The sequence below is a fragment of the Triticum aestivum genome, chromosome 5D, assembly GCF_018294505.1.
Source record: "Triticum aestivum cultivar Chinese Spring chromosome 5D, IWGSC CS RefSeq v2.1, whole genome shotgun sequence".
In the NCBI taxonomy this organism is placed as follows: domain Eukaryota; kingdom Viridiplantae; phylum Streptophyta; class Magnoliopsida; order Poales; family Poaceae; genus Triticum; species Triticum aestivum.
The window spans coordinates 459,182,623-459,208,834 of record NC_057808.1 but is presented as its reverse complement, the minus strand read 5'-3'; the positions used below and the strand labels follow the sequence as shown (position 1 = coordinate 459,208,834).

The 26,212-nt window shown below is 46.0% G+C and overlaps 1 protein-coding gene across 1 annotated transcript; it reads left to right on the top strand.

The window, feature by feature from the left end:
• Window positions 1-19,294: 19,294 nt before the first annotated feature.
• LOC123122741 (transcription factor PHYTOCHROME INTERACTING FACTOR-LIKE 13) lies at window positions 19,295-24,221 on the top strand. Its single transcript, XM_044543073.1, has 7 exons — window positions 19,295-19,649; window positions 20,481-20,590; window positions 20,681-21,572; window positions 21,669-21,734; window positions 21,844-22,131; window positions 22,238-22,397; window positions 23,956-24,221. The coding sequence occupies exons 2-6, from the start codon at window positions 20,535-20,537 to the stop codon at window positions 22,394-22,396; spliced, it is 1,461 nt and encodes a 486-aa protein (XP_044399008.1). The 5' UTR covers window positions 19,295-19,649; window positions 20,481-20,534; the 3' UTR covers window position 22,397; window positions 23,956-24,221.
• Window positions 24,222-26,212: the final 1,991 nt, after the last annotated feature.

The following is a 26,212-nucleotide window of genomic DNA, read 5'->3' as shown; positions in this document are numbered from 1 at the left end:
TTCATAACAAGATTCAGCAAAGCAGTATTTGTTGGGGATCGTAGCAGAATTTTAAAATTTTCTACGCATCACCAAGATCCATCTATGGAGTATACTAGCAACGAGGGGAAAGGAGTGCATCTACATACCCTTGTAGATCGCGAGCGGAAGCGTTCTAATGAACGGGGTTGATGGAGTCGTACTCGCCGTGATCCAAATCACCGATGACCGAGTGCCGAACGGACGGCACCTCTGCGTTCAACACAAGCAGCGACGTCTCCTCCTTCTTGATCCAGCAAGGGGGAAGGAGAGGTTGATGGAGATCCAGCAGCACGACGGCGTGGTGGTGGATGTAGCGGGATCTCGGCAGGGCTTCGCCAAGCTTCTGCGAGAGGGAGAGGTGTTGCAGGGGGAGAGGGAGGCGCCAGGGGCTGAGGTGTTGCTGCCCTCCCTCCCCCCCACTATATATAGGCCCCCTGGGAGGGGGGGCGCCGGCCTGGAACCCATCTATGGGGGGGTGGCGGCCAAACGGGGGGAACTTCCCCCCCAAGTCAAGTGGGGCGCCCCCCCCACCCTAGGGTTTCCAACCCTAGGCGCAGGGGGAGGCCCATGGGGGGCGCCCCAGCCCACTAAGGGATGGTTCCCTTCCCACTTCAGCCCATGGGGCCCTCCGGGATAGGTGGCCCCACCCGGTGGACCCCCGGGACCCTTCCGGTGGTCCCGGTACAATACCGATAACCGCCGAAACTTTCCCGGTGGCCGAAACTGGACTTCCTATATATAATTCTTCACCTCCGGACCATTCCGGAACTCCTCGTGACGTCCGGGATCTCATCCGGGACTCCGAACAACTTTCGGGTTTCCGCATACTCATATCTCTACAACCCTAGCGTCACCGAACCTTAAGTGTGTAGACCCTACGGGTTCGGGAGACATGCAGACATGACCGAGACGCCTCTCCGGTCAATAACCAACAGCGGGATCTGGATACCCATGTTGGCTCCCACATGTTCCACGATGATCTCATCGGATGAACCACGATGTCGAGGATTCAATCAATCCCGTATACAATTCCCTTTGTCAATCGGTATGTTACTTGCCCGAGATTCGATCGTCGGTATCCCAATACCTTGTTCAATCTCGTTACCGGCAAGTCTCTTTACTCGTACCGTAATGCATGATCCCGTGACTAACTCCTTAGTCACATTGAGCTCATTATGATGATGCATTACCGAGTGGGCCCAGAGATACCTCTCCGTCACACGGAGTGACAAATCCCAGTCTCGATCCGTGCCAACCCAACAGACACTTTCAGAGATACCCGTAGTGTACCTTTATAGTCACCCAGTTACGTTGTGACGTTTGGTGCACCCAAAGCACTCCTACGGTATCCGGGAGTTACACGATCTCATGGTCTAAGGAAAAGATACTTGACATTGGAAAAGCTCTAGCAAACGAACTACACGATCTTTTATGCTATGCTTAGGATTGGGTCTTGTCCATCACATCATTCTCCTAATGATGTGATCCCGTTATCAATGACATCCAATGTCCATAGTCAGGAAACCATGACTATCTGTTGATCAACGAGCTAGTCAACTAGAGGCTTACTAGGGACACGTTGTGGTCTATGTATTCACACATGTATTACGATTTCCGGATAACACAATTATAGCATGAACAATAGACAATTATCATGAACAAAGAAATATAATAATAACCATTTATTATTGCCTCTAGGGCATATTTCCAACAGTCTCCCACTTGCACTAGAGTCAATAATCTAGTTACATTGTGATGAATCGAACACCCATAGCGTCCTGGTGTTGATCATGTTTTGCTCTAGGGAGAGGTTTAGTCAACGGATCTGCTACATTCAGATCCGTATGTACTTTACAAATATCTATGTCTCCATTTTGAACACTTTCACGAATGGAGTTGAAGCGACGCTTGATATGCCTGGTCTTCCTGTGAAACCTGGGCTCCTTGGCAAGGGCAATAGCTCCAGTGTTGTCACAGAAGAGAGTCATCGGGCCCGACGCATTGGGAATCACCCCTAGGTCGGTAATGAACTCCTTTATCCAGACTGCTTCCTGTGCTGCCTCTGAGGCCGCCATGTACTCCGCTTCACATGTAGATCCCGCCACGACGCTTTGCTTGCAACTGCACCAGCTTACTGCTCCTCCATTCAAAATATACACGTATCCGGTTTGTGACTTCGAGTCATCCAGATCTGTGTCGAAGCTAGCGTCGACGTAACCCTTTACGACGAGCTCTTCGTCACCTCCATAAACGAGAAACATATCCTTAGTCCTTTTCAGGTACTTCAGGATATTCTTGACCGCTGTCCAGTGTTCCATGCCGGGATTACTTTGGTACCTTCCTACCAAACTTACGGCAAGGTTTACATCAGGTCTGGTACACAGCATGGCATACATAATAGACCCTATGGCCGAGGCATAGGGGATGACACTCATCTTTTCTCTATCTTCTGCCGTGGTCGGGCATTGAGCCGTGCTCAATTGCACACCTTGCAATACAGGCAAGAACCCCTTCTTGGACTGATCCATATTGAACTTCTTCAATATCTTGTCAAGGTACGTACTCTGTGAAAGACCAATGAGGCGTCTTGATCTATCTCTATAGATCTTGATGCCTAATATATAAGCAGCTTCTCCAAGGTCCTTCATTGAAAAACACTTATTCAAATAGGCCTTTATACTTTCCAAGAATTCTATATCATTTCCCATCAATAGTATGTCATCCACATATAATATGAGAAATGCTACAGAGCTCCCACTCACTTTCTTGTAAACACAGGCTTCTCCATAAGTCTGTGTAAACCCAAACGCTTTGATCATCTCATCAAAGCGAATGTTCCAACTCCGAGATGCTTGCACCAGCCCATAGATTGAGCGCTGGAGCTTGCATACTTTGTTAGCATTCTTAGGATCGACAAAACCTTCCGGCTGCATCATATACAATTCTTCCTTAAGGAAGCCGTTAAGGAATGCCGTTTTGACGTCCATTTGCCATATCTCATAATCATAGAATGCGACAATTGCTAACATGATTCGGACGGACTTCAGCTTCGCTACGGGTGAGAAAGTCTCATCGTAGTCAACCCCTTGAACTTGTCGATAACCCTTAGCGACAAGTCGAGCCTTATAGATGGTCACATTACCATCCGCGTCTGTCTTCTTCTTAAAGATCCATTTGTTTTCTATGGCTCGCCGATCATCGGGCAAGTCAGTCAAAGTCCATACTTCGTTTTCATACATGGATCCTATCTCGGATTGCATGGCTTCTAGCCATTTGTCGGAATCCGGGCCCGCCATCGCTTCTTCATAGTTCGAAGGTTCACCGTTGTCAAACAACATGATTTCCAGGACAGGGTTGCCGTACCATTCTGGTGCGGAACGTGTCCTTGTGGACCTTCGAAGTTCAGCAGTAAATTGATCCGAAGCTTCATGATCATCATCATTAACTTCCTCCCCAGTCGGTGTAGGCACCACAGGAATATCTTCCCGCGCTGCGCTACTTTCCGGTTCGGAAGGGGTGACTATCACCTCATCAAGTTCCACTTTCCTCCCACTCAATTCTTTCGAGAGAAACTCTTTCTCCAGAAAGGACCCATTCTTGGCAACGAAGATCTTGCCTTCGGATCTGAGGTAGAAGGTATACCCAATGGTTTCCTTAGGGTATCCTATGAAGACGCATTTTCCGACATGGGTTCGAGCTTTTCAGGTTGAAGTTTCTTGACATAAGCATCGCATCCCCAAACTTTTAGAAACGACAGCTTAGGTTTCTTCCCAAACCATAATTCATACGGTGTCGTCTCAACGGATTTCGACGGAGCCCTATTTAAAGTGAATGCGGCAGTCTCTAAAGCATAGCCCCAAAATGAGAGCGGTAGATCGGTAAGAGACATCATAGATCGCACCATATCCAATAGAGTGCGATTACGACGTTCGGACACACCATTTCGCTGAGGTGTTCCAGGCGGCGTGAGTTGTGAAACGATTCCACATTTCCTTAAGTGTGTGCCAAATTCGTGACTTAAATATTCTCCTCCACGATCTGATCGTAAGAACTTTATTTTCCTGTCACGTTGATTCTCAACCTCACTCTGAAATTCCTTGAACTTTTCAAAGGTTTCAGACTTGTGTTTCATTAGGTAGACATACCCATATCTACTTAAGTCATCAGTGAGAGTGAGAACATAACGATATCCTCCGCGAGCCTCAACACTCATTGGACCGCACACATCGGTATGTATGATTTCCAATAAGTTGGTTGCTCGCTCCATTGTTCCGGAGAACGGAGTCTTGGTCATCTTACCCATGAGGCATGGTTCGCACGTGTCAAATGATTCGTAATCAAGAGACTCCAAAAGTCCATTAGCATGGAGCTTCTTCATGCGCTTGACACCAATGTGACCAAGGCGGCAGTGCCACAAGTATGTGGGACTATCGTTATCAACTTTACATCTTTTGGTATTCACACTATGAATATGTGTAACATCACGTTCGAGATTCATCAAGAATAAACCATTGACCAGCGGGGCATGACCATAAAACATATCTCTCATATAAATAGAACAACCATTATTCTCGGATTTAAATGAGTAGCCATCTCGAATTAAACGAGATCCAGATACAATGTTCATGCTCAAAGCTGGCACTAAATAACAATTATTGAGGTTTAAAACTAATCCCGTAGGTAAATGCAGAGGCAGCGTGCCGACGGCGATCACATCGACCTTGGAACCATTCCCGACGCGCATCGTCACCTCGTCCTTCGCCAGTCTCCGCTTATTCCGCAGCTCCTGTTTTGAGTTACAAATATGAGCAACCGCACCGGTATCAAATACCCAGGAGCTACTACGAGTACTGGTAAGGTACACATCAATTACATGTATATCACATATACCTTTGGTGTTGCCGGCCTTCTTGTCCGCTAAGTATTTGGGGCAGTTCCGCTTCCAGTGACCACTTCCCTTGCAATAAAAGCACTCAGTCTCAGGCTTGGGTCCATTCTTTGACTTCTTCCCGGCAACTGGCTTACCGGGCGCGGCAACTCCCTTGCCGTCCTTCTTGAAGTTCTTCTTACCCTTGCCCTTCTTGAACTTAGTGGTTTTATTCACCATCAACACTTGATGTTCCTTTCTGATCTCCACCTCCGCTGATTTCAGCATTGAATATACCTCAGGAATGGTCTTTTCCATCCCCTGCATATTGAAGTTCATCACAAAGCTCTTGTAGCTCGGTGGAAGCGACTGAAGGATTCTGTCAATGACCGCGTCATCCGGGAGATTAACTCCCAGCTGAGACAAGCGGTTGTGTAACCCAGACATTCTGAGTATGTGCTCACTAACAGAACTATTTTCCTCCATTTTACAGCTGAAGAACTTGTCGGAGACTTCATATCTCTCGACCCGGGCATGAGCTTGGAAAACCATTTTCAGCTCTTCGAACATCTCATATGCTCCATGTTTCTCAAAACGCTTTTGGAGCCCCGGTTCTAAGCTGTAAAGCATGCCGCACTGAACGAGGGAGTAATCATCAGCACGTGATTGCCAAGCGTTCATAACGTCTTGGTTCTCTGGGATGGGTGCTTCACCTAGCGGTGCTTCTAGGACATAATCTTTCTTGGCAGCTATGAGGATGATCCTCAGGTTCCGGACCCAGTCCGTATAGTTGCTGCCATCATCTTTCAGCTTGGTTTTCTCTAGGAACGCGTTGAAGTTGAGGACAACGTGGGCCATTTGATCTACAAGACATATTGTAAAGATTTTAGACTAAGTTCATGATAATTAAGTTCATCTAATCAAATTATTCAATGAACTCCCACTCAGATAGACATCCCTCTAGTCATCTAAGTGAAACATGATCCGAGTTAACTAGGCCGTGTCCGATCATCACGTGAGACGGACTAGTCAAGATCGGTGAACATCTCCATGTTGATCGTATCTTCTATACGACTCATGCTCGACCTTTCGGTCCTCCGTGTTCCGAGGCCATGTCTGTACATGCTAGGCTCGTCAAGTCAACCTAAGTGTATTGCGTGTGTTCCGAGGCCATGTCTGTACATGCTAGGCTCGTCAACACCCGTTGTATGCGAACGTTAGAATCTATCACACCCGATCATCACGTGGTGCTTCGAAACAACGAACCTTCGCAACGGTGCACAGTTAGGGGGAACACTTTCTTGAAATTATTATAAGGGATCATCTTACTTACTACCGTCGTTCTAAGCAAATAAGATGCAAAACATGATAAACATCACATGCAATCAAATAGTGACATGATATGGCCAATATCATTTTGCTCCTTTGATCTCCATCTTCGGGGCACCATGATCATCTTCGTCACCGGCATGACACCATGATCTCCATCATCATGATCTCCATCATTGTGTCTTCATGAAGTTGTCACGCCAACGATTACTTCTACTTCTATGGCTAACGCGTTTAGCAACAAAGTAAAGTAATTTACATGGCGTTATTCAATGACACGCAGGTCATACAAAATAATAAAGACAACTCCTATGGCTCCTGCCGGTTGTCATACTCATCGACATGCAAGTCGTGATTCCTATTACAAGAATATGATCAATCTCATACATCACATATATCATTCATCACATCTTCTGGCCATATCACATCACATAGCACATGCTGCAAAAACAAGTTAGACGTCCTCTAATTGTTGTTGCAAGTTTTTACGTGGCTTGTATAGGTTTCTAGCAAGAACGTTTCTTACCTACGTAAAACCACAACGTGATATGCCAATTTCTATTTACCCTTCATAAGGACCCTTTTCATCGAATCCGTTCCGACTAAAGTGGGAGAGACAGACACCCGCTAGCCACCTTATGCAACTAGTGCATGTCAGTCGGTGGAACCTGTCTCACGTAAGCGTACGTGTAAGGTCGGTCCGGGCCGCTTCATCCCACAATACCGCCGAAACAAGATAAGACTAGTAGCGGCAAGAAGAATTGGCAACATCTACGCCCACAACTGCTTTGTGTTCTACTCGTGCATAGTAACTACGCATAGGCCTGGCTCATGATGCCACTGTTGGGGATCGTAGCAGAATTTTAAAATTTCCTACGCATCACCAAGATCCATCTATGGAGTATACTAGCAACGAGGGGAAAGGAGTGCATCTACATACCCTTGTAGATCGCGAGCGGAAGCGTTCCAATGAACGGGGTTGATGGAGTCGTACTCGTCGTGATCCAAATCACCGATGACCGAGTGCCGAACGGACGGCACCTCCGCGTTCAACACACGTACGGAGCAGCGACGTCTCCTCCTTCTTGATCCAGCAAGGGGGAAGGAGAGGTTGATGGAGATCCAGCAGCACGACGGCGTGGTGGTGGATGTAGCGGGATCTCGGCAGGGCTTCGCCAAGCTTCTGCGAGAGGGAGAGGTGTTGCAGGGGGAGAGGGAGGCGCCAGGGGCTGTGGTGTTGCTGCCCTCCCTCCCCCCCACTATATATAGGCCCCCTGGGAGGGGGGCGCCGGCCTGGAACCCATCTATGGGGGGGGGGCGGCGGCCAAAGGGGGGGAAACTTCCCCCCCAAGTCAAGTGGGGCGCCCCCCACCCTAGGGTTTCCAACCCTAGGCGCAGGGGGGAGGCCCATGGGGGGCGCCCCAGCCCACTAAGGGCTGGTTCCCTTCCCACTTCTGCCCATGGGGCCCTCCGGGATAGGTGGCCCCACCCGGTGGACCCCCGGGACCCTTCTGGTGGTCCCGGTACAATACCGATAACCCCCGAAACTTTCCCGGTGGCCGAAACTAGACTTCCTATATATAATTCTTCACCTCCGGACCATTCCGGAACTCCTCGTGACGTCCGGGATCTCATCCGGGACTCCGAACAACTTTCGGGTTTCCACATACTCATATCTCTACAACCCTAGCGTCACCGAACCTTAAGTGTGTAGACCCTACGGGTTCGGGAGACATGCAGACATGACCGAGACGCCTCTCCGGTCAATAACCAATAGCGGGATCTGGATACCCTTGTTGGCTCCCACATGTTCCACGATGATCTCATCGGATGAACCACGATGTCGAGGATTCAATCAATCCCGTATACAATTCCCTTTGTCAATCGGTATGTTACTTGCCCGAGATTCGATCGTCGGTATCCCAATACCTTGTTCAATCTCGTTACCGGCAAGTCTCTTTACTCGTACCGTAATGCATGATCCCGTGACTAACTCCTTAGTCACATTGATCTCATTATGATGATGCACTACCGAGTGGGCCCAGAGATACCTCTCCGTCACATGGAGTGACAAATCCCAGTCTCGATCCGTGTCAACCCAACAGACACTTTCAGAGATACCCGTAGTGTACCTTTATAGTCACCCAGTTACGTTGTGGCGTTTGGTGCACCCAAAGCACTCCTACGGTATCCGGGAGTTACATGATCTCATGGGCTAAGGAAAAGATACTTGACATTGGAAAAGCTCTAGCAAACGAAACTACACGATCTTTTATGCTATGCTTAGGATTGGGTCTTGTCCATCACATCATTCTCCTAATGATGTGATCCCGTTATCAATGACATCCAATGTCCATAGTCAGGAAACCATGACTATCTGTTGATCAACGAGCTAGTCAACTAGAGGCTTACTAGGGACACGTTGTGGTCTATGTATTCACACATGTATTACGATTTCCGGATAATACAATTATAGCATGAACAATAGACAATTATCATGAACAAAGAAATATAATAATAACCATTTATTATTGCCTCTAGGGCATATTTCCAACAGTATTAATATCACAAGACTCCGCATTAGTGGCGGGAGGAGCAATAGGAGTGCCAATAAAATCATTGTTGTTGGTATTTGAGAAATCACACAATTTGGTGTTCTCTTGAGTCATGATGACTACGCAACAAGATTGCACTCAAAAACTGATCCGGCAAGAAAACGGCGAACAAAAAGAGGGCGAATAAAATGGCAATTTTTTGTGAAGTGGGGGGAGAGGAAAACGAGAGGCAAATGGCAAATAATGTAAATTGCGAGGAGATGAGATTTGTGATTAGGGACCTGGTATATGTTGAAGATCCTACCCGGCAACGGCGCCAGAAATTCCTTTTGATGCAGTTACGTCGGTATTTCCGCAAACAGGAAGGGATGATGCAGCACAGCGGCAGTAGGTATTTCCCTCATTTATGAGACCAAGGTTATCGAACCAGTAGGAGAACCAAGCAACACAATGTAAACAGCACCTACACACAAATCACAAATACTCGCAACCCGATGTGTAAAAGGGGTTGTCAATCCCTTTCGGGTAGCGGCGCCCCAAGATAGGCAAACGGACGTGAATAATTTGTAGTAGATTGATAGATCGAACGCCAAATAAAATAAATAAGAATAAATTGCAGCAAGGTATTTTTGTATTTTTGGTTTAATAGATCTGAAAATAAAAGCAAAGGAAAATAGATCGCAAAGGCAAATAACATGAGAAAGAGACCCGGGGGCCGTAGGTTTCACTAGTGGTTTCTCTCGAGAAAAATAGCAAACGGTGGGTAAACAAATTACTGTTGGGAAATTGATAGAACTTCAAATAATCACGACGATATCTAGTCCAAGATTAGTAGACCGACTCCTTCCTGCATATACTACTATTACTCCACACATCGACCGCTATCCAGCATGCATCTAGTGTATTAAGTTCATGAAGAAACAGAGTAATGCAATAAGAACGATGACATGATGTAGACAAGATCTATTTATGTAGAAATAGACCCCATCGTTTTATCCTTAGTAGAAACGATACATACGTGTCGGTTCCCCTTCTGTCACTGGGATCAAGCACCGTAAGATCGAACCCACTACAAAGCACCTCTTCCCATTGCAAGATAAATAGATCAAGTTGGCCAAGCAAAACCCAAATATCGGAGAAGAAATACAAGGCTATAAGCAATCATGCATATAAGATATCAAAGAAACTCAAATAACTTTCATGGATATAAAAAGATAGATCTGATCATAAACTCAAAGTTCATCCGATCCCAACAAACACACCGCAAAATGAGTTATATCATATGGATCTCCAAGAGACCTTTGTATTCATAATCAAGAGAGAGGAAGCCATCTAGCTACTAACTACAGACCCGTAGGTCTACAAGGAACTACTCACGCATCATAAAAGAGGCACCAATAGAAGTGGTGAACCCCTCCGTGATGGTGTCTAGAGTGGATCTGGTAGTTCTGGACACTGCGGCGGCTGGAATTGATTTTCCTCGACTCCCCTAGGGTTTCTGGAATATTGGGGTATTTATAGAGCAAAGAGTCGATTCAGGGGGCACCCGAGGTGGGCACAACCCACCAGGGGCGTGCCTGGGCCTCCTGGCGCGCCCTGGTGGGTTGTGCTCCCCTCGGAGCACCCCCAGGCACTACTTCGGCCCATTGGTTGTCTTCTGGTCCAGAAAAATCCACAAAAAGTTTCGCTGCGTTTGGACTACGTTTGGTATTGATTTCCTACGATGTAAAAAACATGCAAAAATAGCAACTGGCTCTTGGCACTATGTCAATAGGTTAGTACCAAAAAATGATATACAATGGCTATAAAATGATTATAAAACATCCAAGATTGATAATATAACAGCATGGAACAATCAAAAATTATAGATACGTTGGAGACGTATCACCAGAATATCCATCAAGAAAGCGAAAGTGTGTATGCTTAGATAATTTTTCTACCATTTGATCAATAAATGGCAAAGGGTAATGATCCTTCCTAGTGGCTTTGTTTAATTTTCTGAAATTAATTACCATTCTGTGATCAGTCATAATTCTTTGTGGGATAAGTTCATTTTTGTCATTAGGAACAACAGTGATACCTCCTTTATTAGGGACACAATGAACATGACTTGCTCATCTACTATCAGCTATTGGATAAATTATACCTGCTTCCAGAAGCTTTAGTATTTCAGTTCTTACCACTTCTTTCATCTTAGGATTTAATCGTCGTTGACGATCAACAACCGGTTTAGCATCGGGTTCCATATTAATCTTGTGCTGACAGAGAGTGGGACTGATGCCCTTAAGATCATCAAGAGTATATCCAATAGTAGCTCGGTGCTTCCTCAGAGTTTTTAATAATCTCTTTTCTTCATGCTCTGTGAGGTTAGAGCTAATAATAACAGGATATATCTTCTTCTCATCAGGATAAGCATATGTCAAAGTATCAGGCAATTATTTTATTTCAAACACATGATCACCTTTAGGTTGAGGAGGGCCTCCTAGAATTTCAACAGGCAAATTGTGTTTAAGAATAGGCTATTGATTAAAAAATAGTTTATCTATTTCATTTCTTTCATGCAAGTGCATATCATTTTCATGGTCTAGCAAATAGTGTTCTAACGGATCAGTAGGGGGTACGGCAATAGAAGCAAGACCAATTATTACATCTTTACTAGGAAATTCTTTATCATGAGGTTGCCTACGAAACTTAGAGATATTAAACTCATGAGACACATCACCAAAATTAACACTGACGGTTTCGTTCTTGCAATCTAGCTATCTTAGCATTAACAGTGCTCAAGAAAGGTCTACCAAAAATAATGGGGCAAAAATCATCTTGTGGAGAACCAAGAACTAGAAAATCAGTAGGAAAATTTATCTTCCCATGCAAGACTTCAACATCTCTAACAATCCCAAGTTGTGTGATAGTGTCTATATTAGCAAGCTTAATAGTAACATCAATGTCTTCTATTTTAGCAGGTGCACTATCATTCATAATTTCTTGGTATAAAGTAAAATGGATAACACTACCACTAGGGCCCATATCACATAAGCCATGCTAGCAATGATCCCCTATTTTAACTGAGAGAACAGGCATGCCAACAATGGGTTCATTCTTATCTTTAGTATTGGGTTTAGCAATTCTAGCACCTTTATCACAGAAATAAATGACATGCCCATCAATATTATCAACCATGAGATCTTTAACCATAGAAATACTAGGCTCTACTTTAATTTTTTCAGCGGGTCTAGGTGCTCTAATATTACGTTTGTTAACCACGGTTGAAACCTTAGCATGTTCCTTTATCCTAACAAGGAAAGGTGGTTTTTCAACATAAGCAGTAGGCACAACTGGTTCAACATTGTAAATGATAGTTTCATCTTTAACTATAACTGGCTCCTCAGTCTTTTCTTTAACAGGTGGATGATACTTAAACCATTTCTCATTAGGGAGATCAACATGAGTAGCAAATGATTCACAAAAGGAGGCTACTATCTCAGAGTCAAGTCCATATTTAGTGCTAAACTTGTGAAAAGCATCGGTATCCATAAAAGATTAACACAATCAAACTTAAGGGTTATACCTGACTCATTACCTTTGTCGAGTTCCCAATACTCGGAGTTGCGTTTAATTCTTTCCAGAAGTTTCCATCTGAATTCAATAGTTTTCTTCATAAAAGAGCCAGTCAAAGAAGAATCGGACATGGTTTGATTATCATGAGAAAGCCGAGAATAAAACTTCTGTAAGATAATTTCCTTTGAGAGCTCATGATTGGGGCATGTATACATCATGTATTTAAGCCTGCCCCAAGATTGAGCGACACTTTCTCCTTCACGAGGCCAAAAATTATATATGTAATTCCGATCACAATGAACTATATGCATAGGATAAAACTTTTGATGAAATTCCAACTTCAATCGACTCCAATCCCAAGCTCCAATATCATCACATAGCCTATACTATGTCAATGCATTCCCCCCAAAGATAAAGGGGAAACCTTCTTGTTAACTTCATCTCTGGGTAAACCTGCAAGCTTAAATAATCTACAAACTTCATCCACATAGATTAGGTGCATATTAGGATGTAGTGTTCCATCTCCTCCATAAGGATTAGCTAGCAGTTTCTCTATCATACCCGAAGGAATCTCATAACCAATATTTTCAGTAGGTGCAATAGGCTGAGGAGCAACTCTTTGTGCTTCCGGACGAGGTGAAGATACCCCGAACAAACCCCTCAAAGGATTGTTTTCCATAGTAACAAGTAACAATAAATTTCATCATGTAATATAATTTTTTCCTTACCAAATTCCACTCACCAAAAGCGCTTCACTCCCTGGCAACGCACCAGAAAAGAGTCTTGATGCCCACAAGTATAGGGGATCAATTGTAGTTCTTTCAATAAGTAAGAGTGTCGAACCCAACGAGGAGAAGAAGGAAATGACAAGTGGTTTTTAGCAAGGTACTTTCTGCAGGCACTGAAATTAACGGTAAGAGATAGTTCGATAGCAAGATAATTTGCAACGAGCAAGTAATAGTAACGGTAACACAAATTCAGCAAGGTAGCCCAATCGCTTTTGTAGCAAAGGACAGGCCAGAACGGTCTCTTATAATAAGCAAATCGTTCTTGAGGACACACGGGAATTTCATCTAGTCACATTCATCATGTTTGTTTGATTCGTGTTCGCTACTTTGATAATTTTATATGTGGGTGGACCAGTGCTTGGGTGTTGTTCTTACTTGAACAAGCCTCACACTTATGATCAACCCCTCTCGCAAGCATCCGCAAGTACAAAAGAAGAATTAAGATAAATTTAACCATAGCATGAAACATATGGATCCAAATCAGCCCCTTACGGAATAGCGCATAAACTAGGGTTTAAGCTTCTGTCACTCTAGCAACCCATCATCTAATAACTACTCCACAATGCATTCCCTTATGCCCAAAGATGGTGAAGTGTCATGTAGTCGACGTTCACATAACACCACTCAGGGAATCACAACATACATATCATCAGAATATCGAACGAATACCAAATTCACATGATTACATATGACAAGACTTCTTCCATTTCCTCAAGAACAAAAGCAACTACTCACAAAACATATTCACGCTCAAGATCAGAGGGGTATTCAAGTGCATAATAGATCTGAACATATAATGTTCCACAAAATAAACCATCTAGCATCAACTACGAGATGTAATCAACACTAATAGTTACCCACAGGTACCAATCTGAGGTTTTGATACAAAGATTGAACAGAAGATATTAACTAGGGTTTTGAGATGAGATGGTGTTGTTGGAGATGTTGATGAAGATCGGCCCTCCCACGATGATAGGGTTGTTGGTGATGATGATGGCTTCGATTTCCCCCTCCCGGAAGGAAGTATCCACGGCGGAATCGCTCCACCAGAGAGAAAAAGTGCTCCCACCCAAGTTCCATCTCGAGACAGCGGCGCTCCATCCCGAAAGTCTTCTCTTTATTTTTTTCTACGGCAAATGGCCTGATATACTAGTAGATGGGCACTGGAGGCTGGCCAGGGGGCCAATTACCCACCAAGGCGCGCCAGGGGGTAGGCATGCACTGGTGCCTAGTGGGCACCTGGGTGGCCCCCTCTGGTATCTCTTTTCTCCAATAGTTTTAATATATTCCAAAATAAATCTCCGTAAAATTTCAGCTCGTTTGGAGATGTGCAAAATAGGTATCTCTGATGTAGCTTTTTCAGGCCAAGAATTCCAGCTGCCGGTAATCTCCCTCTTTTTGTGAACCTTGCATATTATGAGAGAAAATACATTAGAATTACTCCACAAAGTGTTATATTGAATAAAAACACTATAAATAACTGTAGCAAAACATGATGCAAAATGGACGTATCAATTACCCTTGAATTAAATGAGTTCGGAGGCAAAACTATAAGCCCCTATCTTTCTATGTGTCTGACTGAAAATTTTGCTCCACATATATATATCGTTAGTGTCAGCAATCATAGAAGACTAAATGATAGTTGAGTATGTGGCCTTGCTAAACAAAAACTCTTACACGAGACCATTCCAGAGAATGTGATGAATTGTAATTGCCTTGTTGACTGAGAACATAGTTTGTTACTTTTCAAGGAAGTTTATGCCTAATACTTCGTTGTTGTGATGAATTGTAACTTTCTCATGATAAGTTTTATGATCGAATATATTACTGCTATGAAATTGATCATGATGTTACTATGTCTGTATTTTGTTTTTGTTGACACCTCTCTCTCTCTAAACATGTGGACATGCTTATTGATATCGACTTTCGCTTGAGGACAAGCAAGGTCTAAGCTTGGGGGAGTTGATACGTCCATTTTGCATCATGTTTTCGTACTGTTATTTATGACATTTTTGATCAAGAGAATACTTTGCGGTGCAATTCTAATGCTTTTTCTCTCTTAATTTGAAGATTTACAAGAAGAGGTAGATTGCCGACAGCTAGAGTTTTGGGCCTGAAAAAGCTACATTATAGATACCTATTCTGCACAACTCCAAATGAGCTGAAATTTTACGGACAATTATTTTGGAATATATAAAAATAGTGGAAGAAAGAAATATCAGAGGGGGCCACCAAGTGCCCACGAGGAACTAGGGCGCGCCCTGGTGGCTTGTGGCCCCCCTGGCCATCATCCATGGCCGATCTTCTACTATATGAAGCCATTTGACCTAGAAAAATAAATAAGGAGAGGACTTTTAGGACGAAGCGCCGCCGTTTCAAGGCGGAATCTGGGCAGGAGCACTTTTGCTATCCGGCGGAGCGAATCCGCCGGGGATACTTCCCTCCGGGAGGGGGAAACCGGAGCCATCGACATCACCAACAACCGTCTCATCGTGGGAGGACCGAACATCGTCAACATCTTCACCACCACCATCTCATCTCAAACCCTAGTTCATCTCTTGTATTCAATCTTTGTCTCAAAACCTCATATTGTTACCTGTGGGTTGCTAGTAGTGTTGATTACATCTTGTTGTTGAGGCTAGTTGGTTTATTTGGTGGAGGATTATATATTCAGATCCTTGATGCTATTCGATATCCCTCTGATCTTGGACATGAATATGATTTGTGAGTAGTTACGTTTGTTCTTGAGGACATGGGAGAAGTCTTCTCATAAGTAATCATGTGAATTTGGTATTCGTTCAATATTTTGATGATATGTATGTATTGTTTCCCTTAGTGGTGTCATGTGAACGTCGACTACATGACACTTCACCATACTTGGGCATAAGGGAAAGTTTTGTGGAGTAATAATTAGATGATGAGTTGCTAGAGTGACAGAAGCTTAAACCCTAGTTTATGCGCTATTCCGTAAGGGGCTGATTTGGATCCATATGTTTCATCCTATGGTTACATTTATCTTAATTCTTCTTTTGTAGTTGCGGATTCTTGCGAGAGGGGTTAATCATAAGTGGGAGGCTTGTTCAAGTAAGAACATCACCCAAGCACCGGTCCACCCACATATCAAATTATCAAAGTAGCGAACACGACTCAAACAAACATGATGAATGTGACTAGATGAAATTCCCGTGTGTCCTCAAGAACGCTTTTCTTATTATAAGAGACCGTTCTGGCCTCTCCTTTGCTACAAAAAGGATTGGGCTACCTTTACTCACATTTGCTATTGTTACTATTGTTGCTCGTTACAAATTACCTTGCTATCAAAGTACTTGTTACCGATAATTTCAGTGTTTGCAGACAATACCTTGTTCAAAACCGCTTGTCATTTCCTTCTGCTCCTCGTTAGGTTCGACACTCTTACTTGTCGAAAGGACTACTTGTGGGTCATCACTCACTGGCGGAGCGATTTCGCCGGGGATACTTCCCTCCGGGAGGGGAAAACCGGAGCCATCGACATCACCAATGACCCTCTCATCATGGGAGGACCAATCTTCATCAACATCTTCACCAGCACCATCTCCTCTCAAACCCTAGTTCATCTCTTGTATTCAATCTTTGTCCCAAAATCTCAGATTGGTACCTGTGGGTTGTTACTAGTATTGATTACATCTGGTACTTGATGCTAGTTGGTTTATTTGGTGGAAGACTAAATGTTCAGATCCTCAAGCATATTCAATACACCTCTGACCTTGAACATGAATATGATTTGCGAGTAGTTACTTTCGTTCTTGAGGACATGGGAGAAGTCATGTTATAAGTAATCATGTGAAGTTGGTATTCGTTTGATATTTTGATGATATGTATGTTGTTGCTTCCTTTAGTGGTGTCATGTGAACATCGAATACATGACACTTCACCATACTTGGGCCTAAGGGAATGCGTTGCGGAGTAATAAGTAGATGATGGGTTGATAGAGTGACAGAAGTTTAAACCCTAGTTTATGCGTTATTCCGTAAGGGACTGATTTGGATCCGTATGTTTCATGCTATGGTTAGATATATTTTAATTCTTCTTTCTTAGTTGCGGATGCTTGCGAGAGGGGGTAATCATAAGTGGGTTGCTTGTTCAAGTAAGAACAACACCCAAGCACCGGCCCACCCACATATCAAATTATCAACATAGCGAACGCGAATCAACTAAACATGATGAACGTGACTATATGACAATTCCCATGTGTCCCCGAGAGCACTTTGCTTTATATAAGAGAACTGTTTGGCTTGTCCTTTGCTATAAAAAGGATTGAGATGCCTTGCTGCATCTTTGTTACTATTGCTACTCGTTACTTGTTCCGAATTATCTTTCTACAAAACTATCTATCACCGCTATTTTAAGTACTTGCAGAGAATACCTTGCTGAACACCACTTATCATTTCCTTTTGCCCTCGTTGTGTTCGACACTCTTACTTATCGAAAGGACTACGACTGATCCCCTATACTTGTGGGTCATCAGTGGGCTAGTGAATTGGCTGTTGAGTCGTCGCCTAGTCAAACTGCTTGACCAACCAAGAAACAAGACCAGGTTTGTCTTTTGAACTTTGTGGTAAGTTGAGGGTGCAATACAACCGGTTTTTGAGATGAGGGCTGTAAATCGGACTGAGTGGTTAGTTCCGGGTTGAAATGTGGACTTTTCTCCATAACAATTATCTATATTTAACAATCTTAAATTATTTCAATGCATACAAAAGAATTTCTGACATATTCTTTGATAATTAGTGTGCATAAAGTCAAAAACACCATTGCCAAAGGTTTAGAAGAATGCCAAGCTTGGACCTTATCGCATTGACTTCCTGATAGTAGGTACAATGTCATCTCGGCTGTGGTGATGCTGAAGCGGCAACAGCGGCCTGCCTTTGGCTTGTGTTGGAGATTGAATTTGTTTAGCTCCTTGGGAACCTGTTTGTAATTTCCTTTTTTGATATTTTTTATTGTTTGAAGTTTTTAGTATAAACTCAGCGTCTTATTTAAAAAACTATACCTTTTACGGAAAAAGGTATGGAAGAACACGTGAGCTACATTTCTTCTGGAAGTACTCTGTTCCTTTCGAACACAAACTGCTCTATTCATATAAAAATGATACAACTGCATTTTTACATAATAGACTTTGCAAGACAGAAAAATAATAATCCCTAACACCGAGGAGTCGTCGTTGACGAGAACCAGCCACACAGAGAAAGAGCATCACTGCAGCATGGAACCATGTGCGCCGCCACGAGGACTCCACCAAAGGAATCACCCTTGAGGTTTTTGAAGCCGCTTGAGCCACCCGAGATGAACGGACCTTGGTCGTGACGGCAAAGTCCTCGAATCAGCGAGATCTCCATTGACAAATAAAGAAACCGTCATCGACAACCACTTGGAAGAAAGAAGAGCATTAACCATCTTGAAATGAACCACACACCAACAGTTAAGATCTGAAAAGAGCAAAAAGAAAAGAAAAAACAAAGACACGAACTAACACAGGCCCTTCGCCGACGCCGGATCGTTGATGTAAGGGGTTATTCCGACTCGCCATCGCCGCCAACGCATCGTAGATGTGTCATCGAAAAAACAAAAACCTAAGAAAAAGAAACAAAATGAACGGACATGTCTTCATTCCTCTTGTTGCCGCCGGATGGGAAAGAGGAGGGGCGATGTGACGGCCTGGAGGAGAGCTTTGACGGCGGAGGGCCTAGGGTTGGCTCCCGGTAGTACTCGTTATGCACTGGACGGCCTACACGCACACACCCCTATGAGCACCTCCGAAAGACTAAGCCGGCATACCATTTTGAAATTTACGAAATCACCGTAGGCACCTCGTCGTCGACGGGGACATCTCCTCTCACTGAATGCGCATCACCGAAAATTCTGAAATAAATTCAGAAATTAATGCAAGCATCAGGACTTAAACCCTGGTGGGCTAAGAAGACCACAGTTCCTCTAGTCATCCAACCACATGTTGATTCGCAGATCTAGCATTCTCGTGGTTGCAGCCCGTGGCCGTCATACAGCACGATACGCGCGGCAAGGTTTTACCCCTCCCCTCGAAATGGCAAAAACCGGCGGGACACAGAAAACGGCATACATGCATGCACGCGCCCGTAGCCCCCTTCCCTATGCGGCGGCAGCAGCAAGCAGGTGCAAGGTGTACTCACACGTCTGCTCCTCTAATCATTCGCCCGTCCGCTCCGGACCCCCTCCCCTCCCCTCCGTCTCTCTCCTCCTCCACATCCTCCCTCCTCCCTCCCTCCCTCCCTCCCCCGTCTCTGTCCGCGGGAATCCACTTCTCTTCAGCCCACAGCCACAATGTTGCGCGGCTGCTTAAAAGCCACTGCGGGTGCCAAGCACAGGTTCCCCCGCTACCCGCCCGCTCTTCTCCTTCCTCCCCCTCACTAGCCTCCCCTCCCTCTCCTCCAATCTCCAACACAAGAAGAGTACAGAGTGAGCATCCTCCCGAAGAAGCCTCCTTGGCCGGTGCTGGATCTTGCAACCAGACTGGTTAGTTCTTGCTCCATGGCTGCTGGTTCTTCTGTTTCCCCCTCCGCTTTCTCATTACGTTTCTCCAAAAGCTGCGTCCCTAATGCGTGTTTTCCAATCTCTTCTGAAACCTGATGTGGATTTCGCCCTATCCACCGATCTTAACGGGATAATCCTAGTTTTATGCTGCTTCTAAAGCTTCTGAGTCTTTGTAAAGCACTTCTCTGAAGCTCTTCGCTTTTCCTATAAAATACTTCTTCTCAGCATCTTAACAGAAAAAAATATATTTTAAAATGATACTACTCCTTTGCTAGTGCTCTGTAGACTTGATTGATGAGTAGATTAAAAAGGAATAAACAAATCCCTTATGTGAAGCCTTTTCACTGTGTCGCTGGTTGCTAGCTGCTCCTCTGCATGTGCTGCAGGCAGGTTTACATGACCGGTAGGTTTCCTGCAGGCAGGCTCCCCGTACTGCATCTACCTTTCCTTTTTTTTCCCATCATTGGCCTCCCTGTTCCCCCCTGCATACTCCACCTGCTTTCCTATACATACTTTTGGCAATTTTTTAGTACTCTGAGATTTCCTTTGCTATCAGAAGTTCTTTTTTTAAGAATTATTCAACGCATTATTATTTCCATATAGTTGGCCCTGTCTGGCATCGCACATGCCCTGCTTGCTTCATCTGAAGCCAAATCAGGCTATGCTGCAGGAGGCACATTTTTTTTTCTGGAGCAGTATGTTCTCGTTGCCAATCAAATTTAAAAAACCATGCCGCATGCACATGAAGCACAGTTTCTCAGCTGATTTTGTTGTTTGATTCTTGCCATCTCCTCTGTTTGCTTCGGCATGCAGCGTGCCCTCTGCGGTGAAGTGAATCGCCGGTCGATGCTTGTGATGATTTGAGCCATGAGCCAATTCGTGCCAGATTGGGGAAACATGGGGGACATCTCCAGGCCACTCGGGTTCGCTCTTGATCGCTTCATGCATTGGAATTTGTGGTCTAATGGTATTGCTAACCTTTTTGTTTTCGTGCATGGTGTGTGTTGCTGCAGCGAGGACGATGACCTCATGGAGCTGCTGTGGTGCAACGGCAATGTCGTCATGCAGAGCCAGGGTCATCGGAAGCTGCCGCCGAGGCCTGAGAAGGTTCCGGCGCCGCCGGTGGTGCAAGAAGACGAGGCCGGCCTGTGGTTCCCGTTCGCGCTCGCCGACTCGCTCGACAAGGACATCTTCACGGACCTCTTCTGCGAGGAACCACCGGGGGTCGACGCCGGCAAGGCCGGCAGGGACGGTGCCCCAGTGTTAGGGGACGCCGACAGGCGCAGCAGCCAGTCGTCCGCGGTGTCGGCGGCGAGCGACCTGATGCCGCCTCCCAAGTCCACGCACGTGTCCTGCTCCAGCAGGCAGCAATCGATGAGCCTGGCCGACTGCGGCGACAACGCCGGCGGCGTCCTGTCGGACCTCGTCCAGGCTCGGGCCGGGAAGGCGGCGATGGAGGAGGGCGCGTCGTCGACGCTGAGCGCGATGGGGGCGAGCTTCTGCGGGAGCAACCAGGTGCAGGTGCAGGGCGCGGTGAGCGAGCAGGGGCGCGCCGGCCACACCACTGCCTATGGCGGCAGCGGCGCAGGCAGCGCTCTGCCCTCGGCGGTGGGGAGCGGAAATGCAAACGCCAGAGGCAGGGGCTACGAGGCCACGGTCGCCTCCTCGTCCGGGCGGTCCAACTACAGCTTCGGCGTGACCGCCACCACGGCCACCACCGGCACCGAGCCGACGAGCACGAGCAACCGGAGCAGCAAGCGCAAGCGGGGACTGGACACGGAGGACTCGGAGAGCCCCAGCGAGGACGCCGAGTCGGAATCATTGGCGCTTGAGCGCAAGCCGCCGCAGAAGCTCACGACGGCGCGGAGGAGCCGCGCCGCCGAGGTGCACAACCTCTCCGAGAGGGTGCGTTCCGTGATTCATTTCTTCTTGTGCGATCAATGGTAATTTGGTCATTACATCTCTGAAACTGACGGCTGTTGTTTGTGACGACGGTTGCAGAGGAGACGAGACAGGATCAACGAGAAGATGCGAGCGCTGCAAGAGCTCATACCCCACTGCAACAAGGTGCCGGGAGCATTTATTTTCTTGATCGGCGAACCTGAATGAAACTCTAGTTTGGTTTTACTAATGAATCTGCTCGATTGGGTTTTGTGCTGGGCGGCATGCATTGCAGACTGACAAGGCGTCGATGCTGGACGAGGCGATCGAGTACCTGAAGACGCTGCAGATGCAGGTGCAGATGATGTGGATGGGCAGCGGCATGGCGCCGCCGGCGGTGATGTTCCCGGGCATGCAGATGCACCAGTACCTGCCGCAGATGGGGCCGCCGTCCATGGCGCGGATGCCCTTCATGGCGCCGCCGCAGCAGGGCCACGGCGTGAGCCTGCCGGAGCAGTACGCGCACTTCCTCGGCGTCAACCCCCACCACCTGCAGCCGCCGGCCCACCACCATCACCATCAGGTTCCGTCCGTCCGTCCCGGCAACCGCCAAAACCATATCCATTTCCAACGCTCCCGCCGTCTTTTCCACTCTCCCTAACACGTAAGATGGACGTTTCTCCCGGCAGCATTTCGCGCAGGGGGTGGGCTACTACCCGCTAGGGGCGAAGGCCCTGCAGCAGAGTCCGGCGCTCCACCACGTGTCCAATGGCAACACCGGCGGTGGCACGCCTGCCGCTACCGCCAACGCCACGCCGGGGAACGCGATACACCCAAACAAAAGATGAGGTATGCTTGTTTCTCTTCCCTTCTCCAGGCAAGGTGCTGGAAGCTTTTATTTTTTCTTTTTCGGGCAAGAGAAGCTTCGGAAGCCCTTGGGAAGCTTGGACTAGGAAGCCTGTTTGGTTCACTTCTTTTGTCAAGTTTGGTTGCTTAGTCAGTTGTTAATATATTTTTCTATATAGTACATGGGATCAAAAATCACGTCTTCACTAACATCAAATAATTTCAGCACCCACAAACTTATAAGCTTTACATCTGCAATTAATCAGTTTTTTTTTCCTACTACACGAAATGAAAGGAAGCAGCTACACGCGGTCCCATCGCATCTCCCGTCGATCACCGCCGACCATCTCTCCTCTCTCACCAATTTTCTTCCTCTCCGCTCGGCGCTCACTGTTACTGCCATTGCGACCAGATCCGCCGCCAGATCATGGAAGCGCTAATCTCATTGTCCTCTTCTTCCTCGCCACGCCGCTCATCACGCCATATCGACGCAATTAGAATTTCATGCCTTAAGAGTATCTCTGCCCCTGCCCCTAAATTTTAACACAAACAAGTCCTCAAAATTTAACTCCTCAAATGTAAAAAGTATGAAAGTGCTCATCTAGCCCTTTTATAAACTTAACTCCCAATAGAACTGGCCTACGTGGAAGCATTTCTTCCCCTTCCCTTAATTTCCCCCTTCCTTCGCGAGGGGTTAATTCCCCTTCTTTCTTTCTCACATCAAGCATGGATATTTTTTTTTTCAAAAAGCATCAAGCATGGATATGGCAATGTCTATTCCTGGGAGCCATCCACCATGCTGCGGGGCGATCTCGCCTCAAAGAGCACCAACCGCACCATGCCGGAGTGAGCCGGTGCCGCATTTGGTTCGGGGCTACGGCATGCAGTCCAAGGCATGGTCTTGGGTTTACACGGCCAACCACAACTTCTGCTGGTAGATAATGTAAAAACTCCCAAGCAAAACAATGGGGTTTCCTATGTGCCCCGTGACTTCACAACATGGAATTTGAATAAGTTGGCAAAACATGGTCTCCATCATCTTAACAGACTTCTTTCATTTTGATGCTCCTAGCAATGAACTGAACTATGTTATACCTCATCAGCATGCATATGTTCGAGTGTTACCATCATATGAAAACTACACCGCAACTGGCAATTATCGAGTGGTTCTGCACTTCCGTAGTGCCAAGAAAATCCCGATTAATAGACAAAATATCTGAAAACAAGATAAGCTTCGGAGCATGGCGCGAGAATCCGTCATTTTCGGACAATTTTCCCCATATGCCAAGAATTAGGTCTCACTAGCCAACTCATGTGGGTGCATACGTGCAGCCAACCTAGCCATGTCAATGGTTTGTACCATTCTTAACTTGTCTCCATCAGGATACTTTTCAATGGTCACACCACGTACACATCTCTTGTGTCTTCATCTCTAGATATATGTCTTCTTTTTTCGCCCTAGCGGTCACAAGCACCCCAAATAATTCAAAAACAAAACGAGTTTCATGGTCATGGGAGCATATAATTCATTATCCTAAATTTTCTTCTCATATGTTGACAGGGTAATTACGAAAACAAGTTAAGAGGAGCAATAAAAAGGAAAGGAGCTGCAGCGTCACAGCAACAATATACATGGAGAAGAGGAAACGCCGATGCGAATCAAGCGGTTGGCGTCTTCTTCCATCTTCTGCCCCCTATGAGACCCCGGCAGGAAAATTGTAGCAAATCATGCGGATCTCTTTTGTTCCATTTTTGCCGGGAAATCGTATGAATGTCTAGCTAACTGATTATATTGTTAATATAAAATTTTGGGTTTTGCTCCTGATACTACCTGGGGTTGTTGCCTATTGATTGGGCATGCACCCTGCTTGTACTAATATTGAACTTCCATCTCTGTTCTCTTTTGTTAAGCCAATATGTTCAGTATCAATGTTGGGCTTTTCTTGGCATTGTTTTCAATAACAAAATAACACAGGGGATGAAAGGCAAAGAAAGAGATCAGGTTATTTATCATCAGAAAAAAGGAAGTAATGCTACATCCATGGATCATTATGAGGGTTTTACCGGATGATTGGATTAATGGAAGGGTGTGGTTAAGTTTCAGTCGACTGAGATTTAACCAGTCTCAATCTAACTGAGATTTAACCAAGTCTCAATCAAGTGACATAATATGCAAGAAAACAAATTGAAAAGAAATTTTTACACGGATCTTAGTGTATGATCTCACATCGACTGAGACGACTAAGGCTTGGCAAGACTGTTAAGGGGCGTAGAACTCGTGTAACTCGCCCGCACGGTTAGCATTATAGGCACAATGGGGTCTTCTACAGCTTTGGTAGCGAGTTTACTCTCCATGGTCTATGTAGATCTACCTTCGTAACTTCTTGTCCAGTTTGATATGCAAGTTATACTTTCAATTCTTTGTTGATTCCTGCGGTTTCTTCTGGCGAGCATTTGTTCTGCCTCCCAACACCTTCAAAAGATGAAGAATCCGCGATGGTTCTTCCCAGGATTTGACTCCCAAGTTCCAACTGGCATAAGAATCCCTTTGAGGTCGAGGGTGACTCCTCTAAATGCTCAACACCAGTTGCTTCCACGATTGTGGTAGATATGAAGCCAGTAGTGCCAACAGTACTATTGTTCTTCAAGAGAAAGTTGAGGATCGAATTCGGTTAGCCCGGCAGCATCCATGCATATGGTGCTAGCCAGTAGCAGGCCGTCGAGTTCGAGAAAGTGTTTGAAAGATGCATCGATAGCCTAGGCTGATGATGATTGTCGAACTAGGTGCCGGTGGCCAGGCCGTATGCCACAGAAGCTGTTTATGCTGGAGATGTCTCCGGCCACCAGTGGAGAGAAGAGATGGAATCTTGTCATCGCCTTATCGCCGCAAGCTGTCTGCCGGAGCGCGACCCGATCGAGAGAGGCTGCTCAGCTCAGTTTATTGCACCCTAGCTTCTTCACAAAGGCGCGTGCTGTGGTGATGGCCGAATCCAGCCGTGACTCGGGACAGAGGAATTATTCTCTTCAGGCAGCAGCAACAACCGTTCTAGCTAGCCCCATATTTTGTACAGTAGTAGCTGTAGGTTGGCGACCTAGGACCCGGCCGCCGTGCTCTGTTCCCCGTGCCGAGATCTTGGACCTGCGTGCCTGCATCTGCATGCATGCACGTGTATCCGTCGCTTGGTGATCAGAAGATCAGATACTGTTGTCTGCTGGTGAGCGACGAACGAAGTACACGAGCTTGTCCGCTCGTGTGCCTTCTTGAAGCAAGGCGGAGTCGTCGGCGATAAAGATGAGCGCACCGAGACGGATCTCGCGGCCCAAAGCCAGACCACCGCCGGAAACCATGTTGACAGAGAACGGAATTCGCAACCTCACCGGAAGTCGCTCAGACGCCTATCCCACGGTGGGCGCCAACTGTCGTGGGAACGAGTCTGACAGTAAGAGTATAGGGTACGTAGGAGGAGGCAAGGTCCTAGCTACGGCGAGGTTGTACACACAAGTTTACGAGTTCAGGCCTCTCTCGGAGGAGGTAATAGCCCTACGCCTCGGTGCCTCGGAGGCTTTTGTCGACTGGAAATGTGTGAAAGTTACAGGAGGTGCGAACCCTTGTGCCAGAGGAGGGGGTGGCTTATATAGAGTGCGCCAGGACCCTCCCAGCTCTCCGTTACACAAGGTTCAATGTGAGTTAAGACTGGGGCGTTACTGGTAACGCCTGCTATTAATGATCTTTATGACGACGGAGTGAATGCCTGACCGTTGCCATCCTTGGGTGACTCTAGGACTTCAGAGCTCCGAGTGATTCTTGGGTATGGTCG

What these genes read in the sequence shown, in the direction of transcription:
- LOC123122741 (XM_044543073.1), top strand. Translation starts at nt 20,535, where the DNA reads ATGAGCCAATTCGTGCCAGATTGGGGAAACATGGGGGACATCTCCAGG. An exon ending in GACATCTCCAGGCCACTCGG is followed by an intron (nt 20,591 to 20,680) that starts GTTCGCTCTTGA and finishes GTGTTGCTGCAG; the next exon opens with CGAGGACGATGACCTCATGG. An exon ending in CCCACCACCATCACCATCAG is followed by an intron (nt 22,132 to 22,237) that starts GTTCCGTCCGTC and finishes TTCTCCCGGCAG; the next exon opens with CATTTCGCGCAGGGGGTGGG.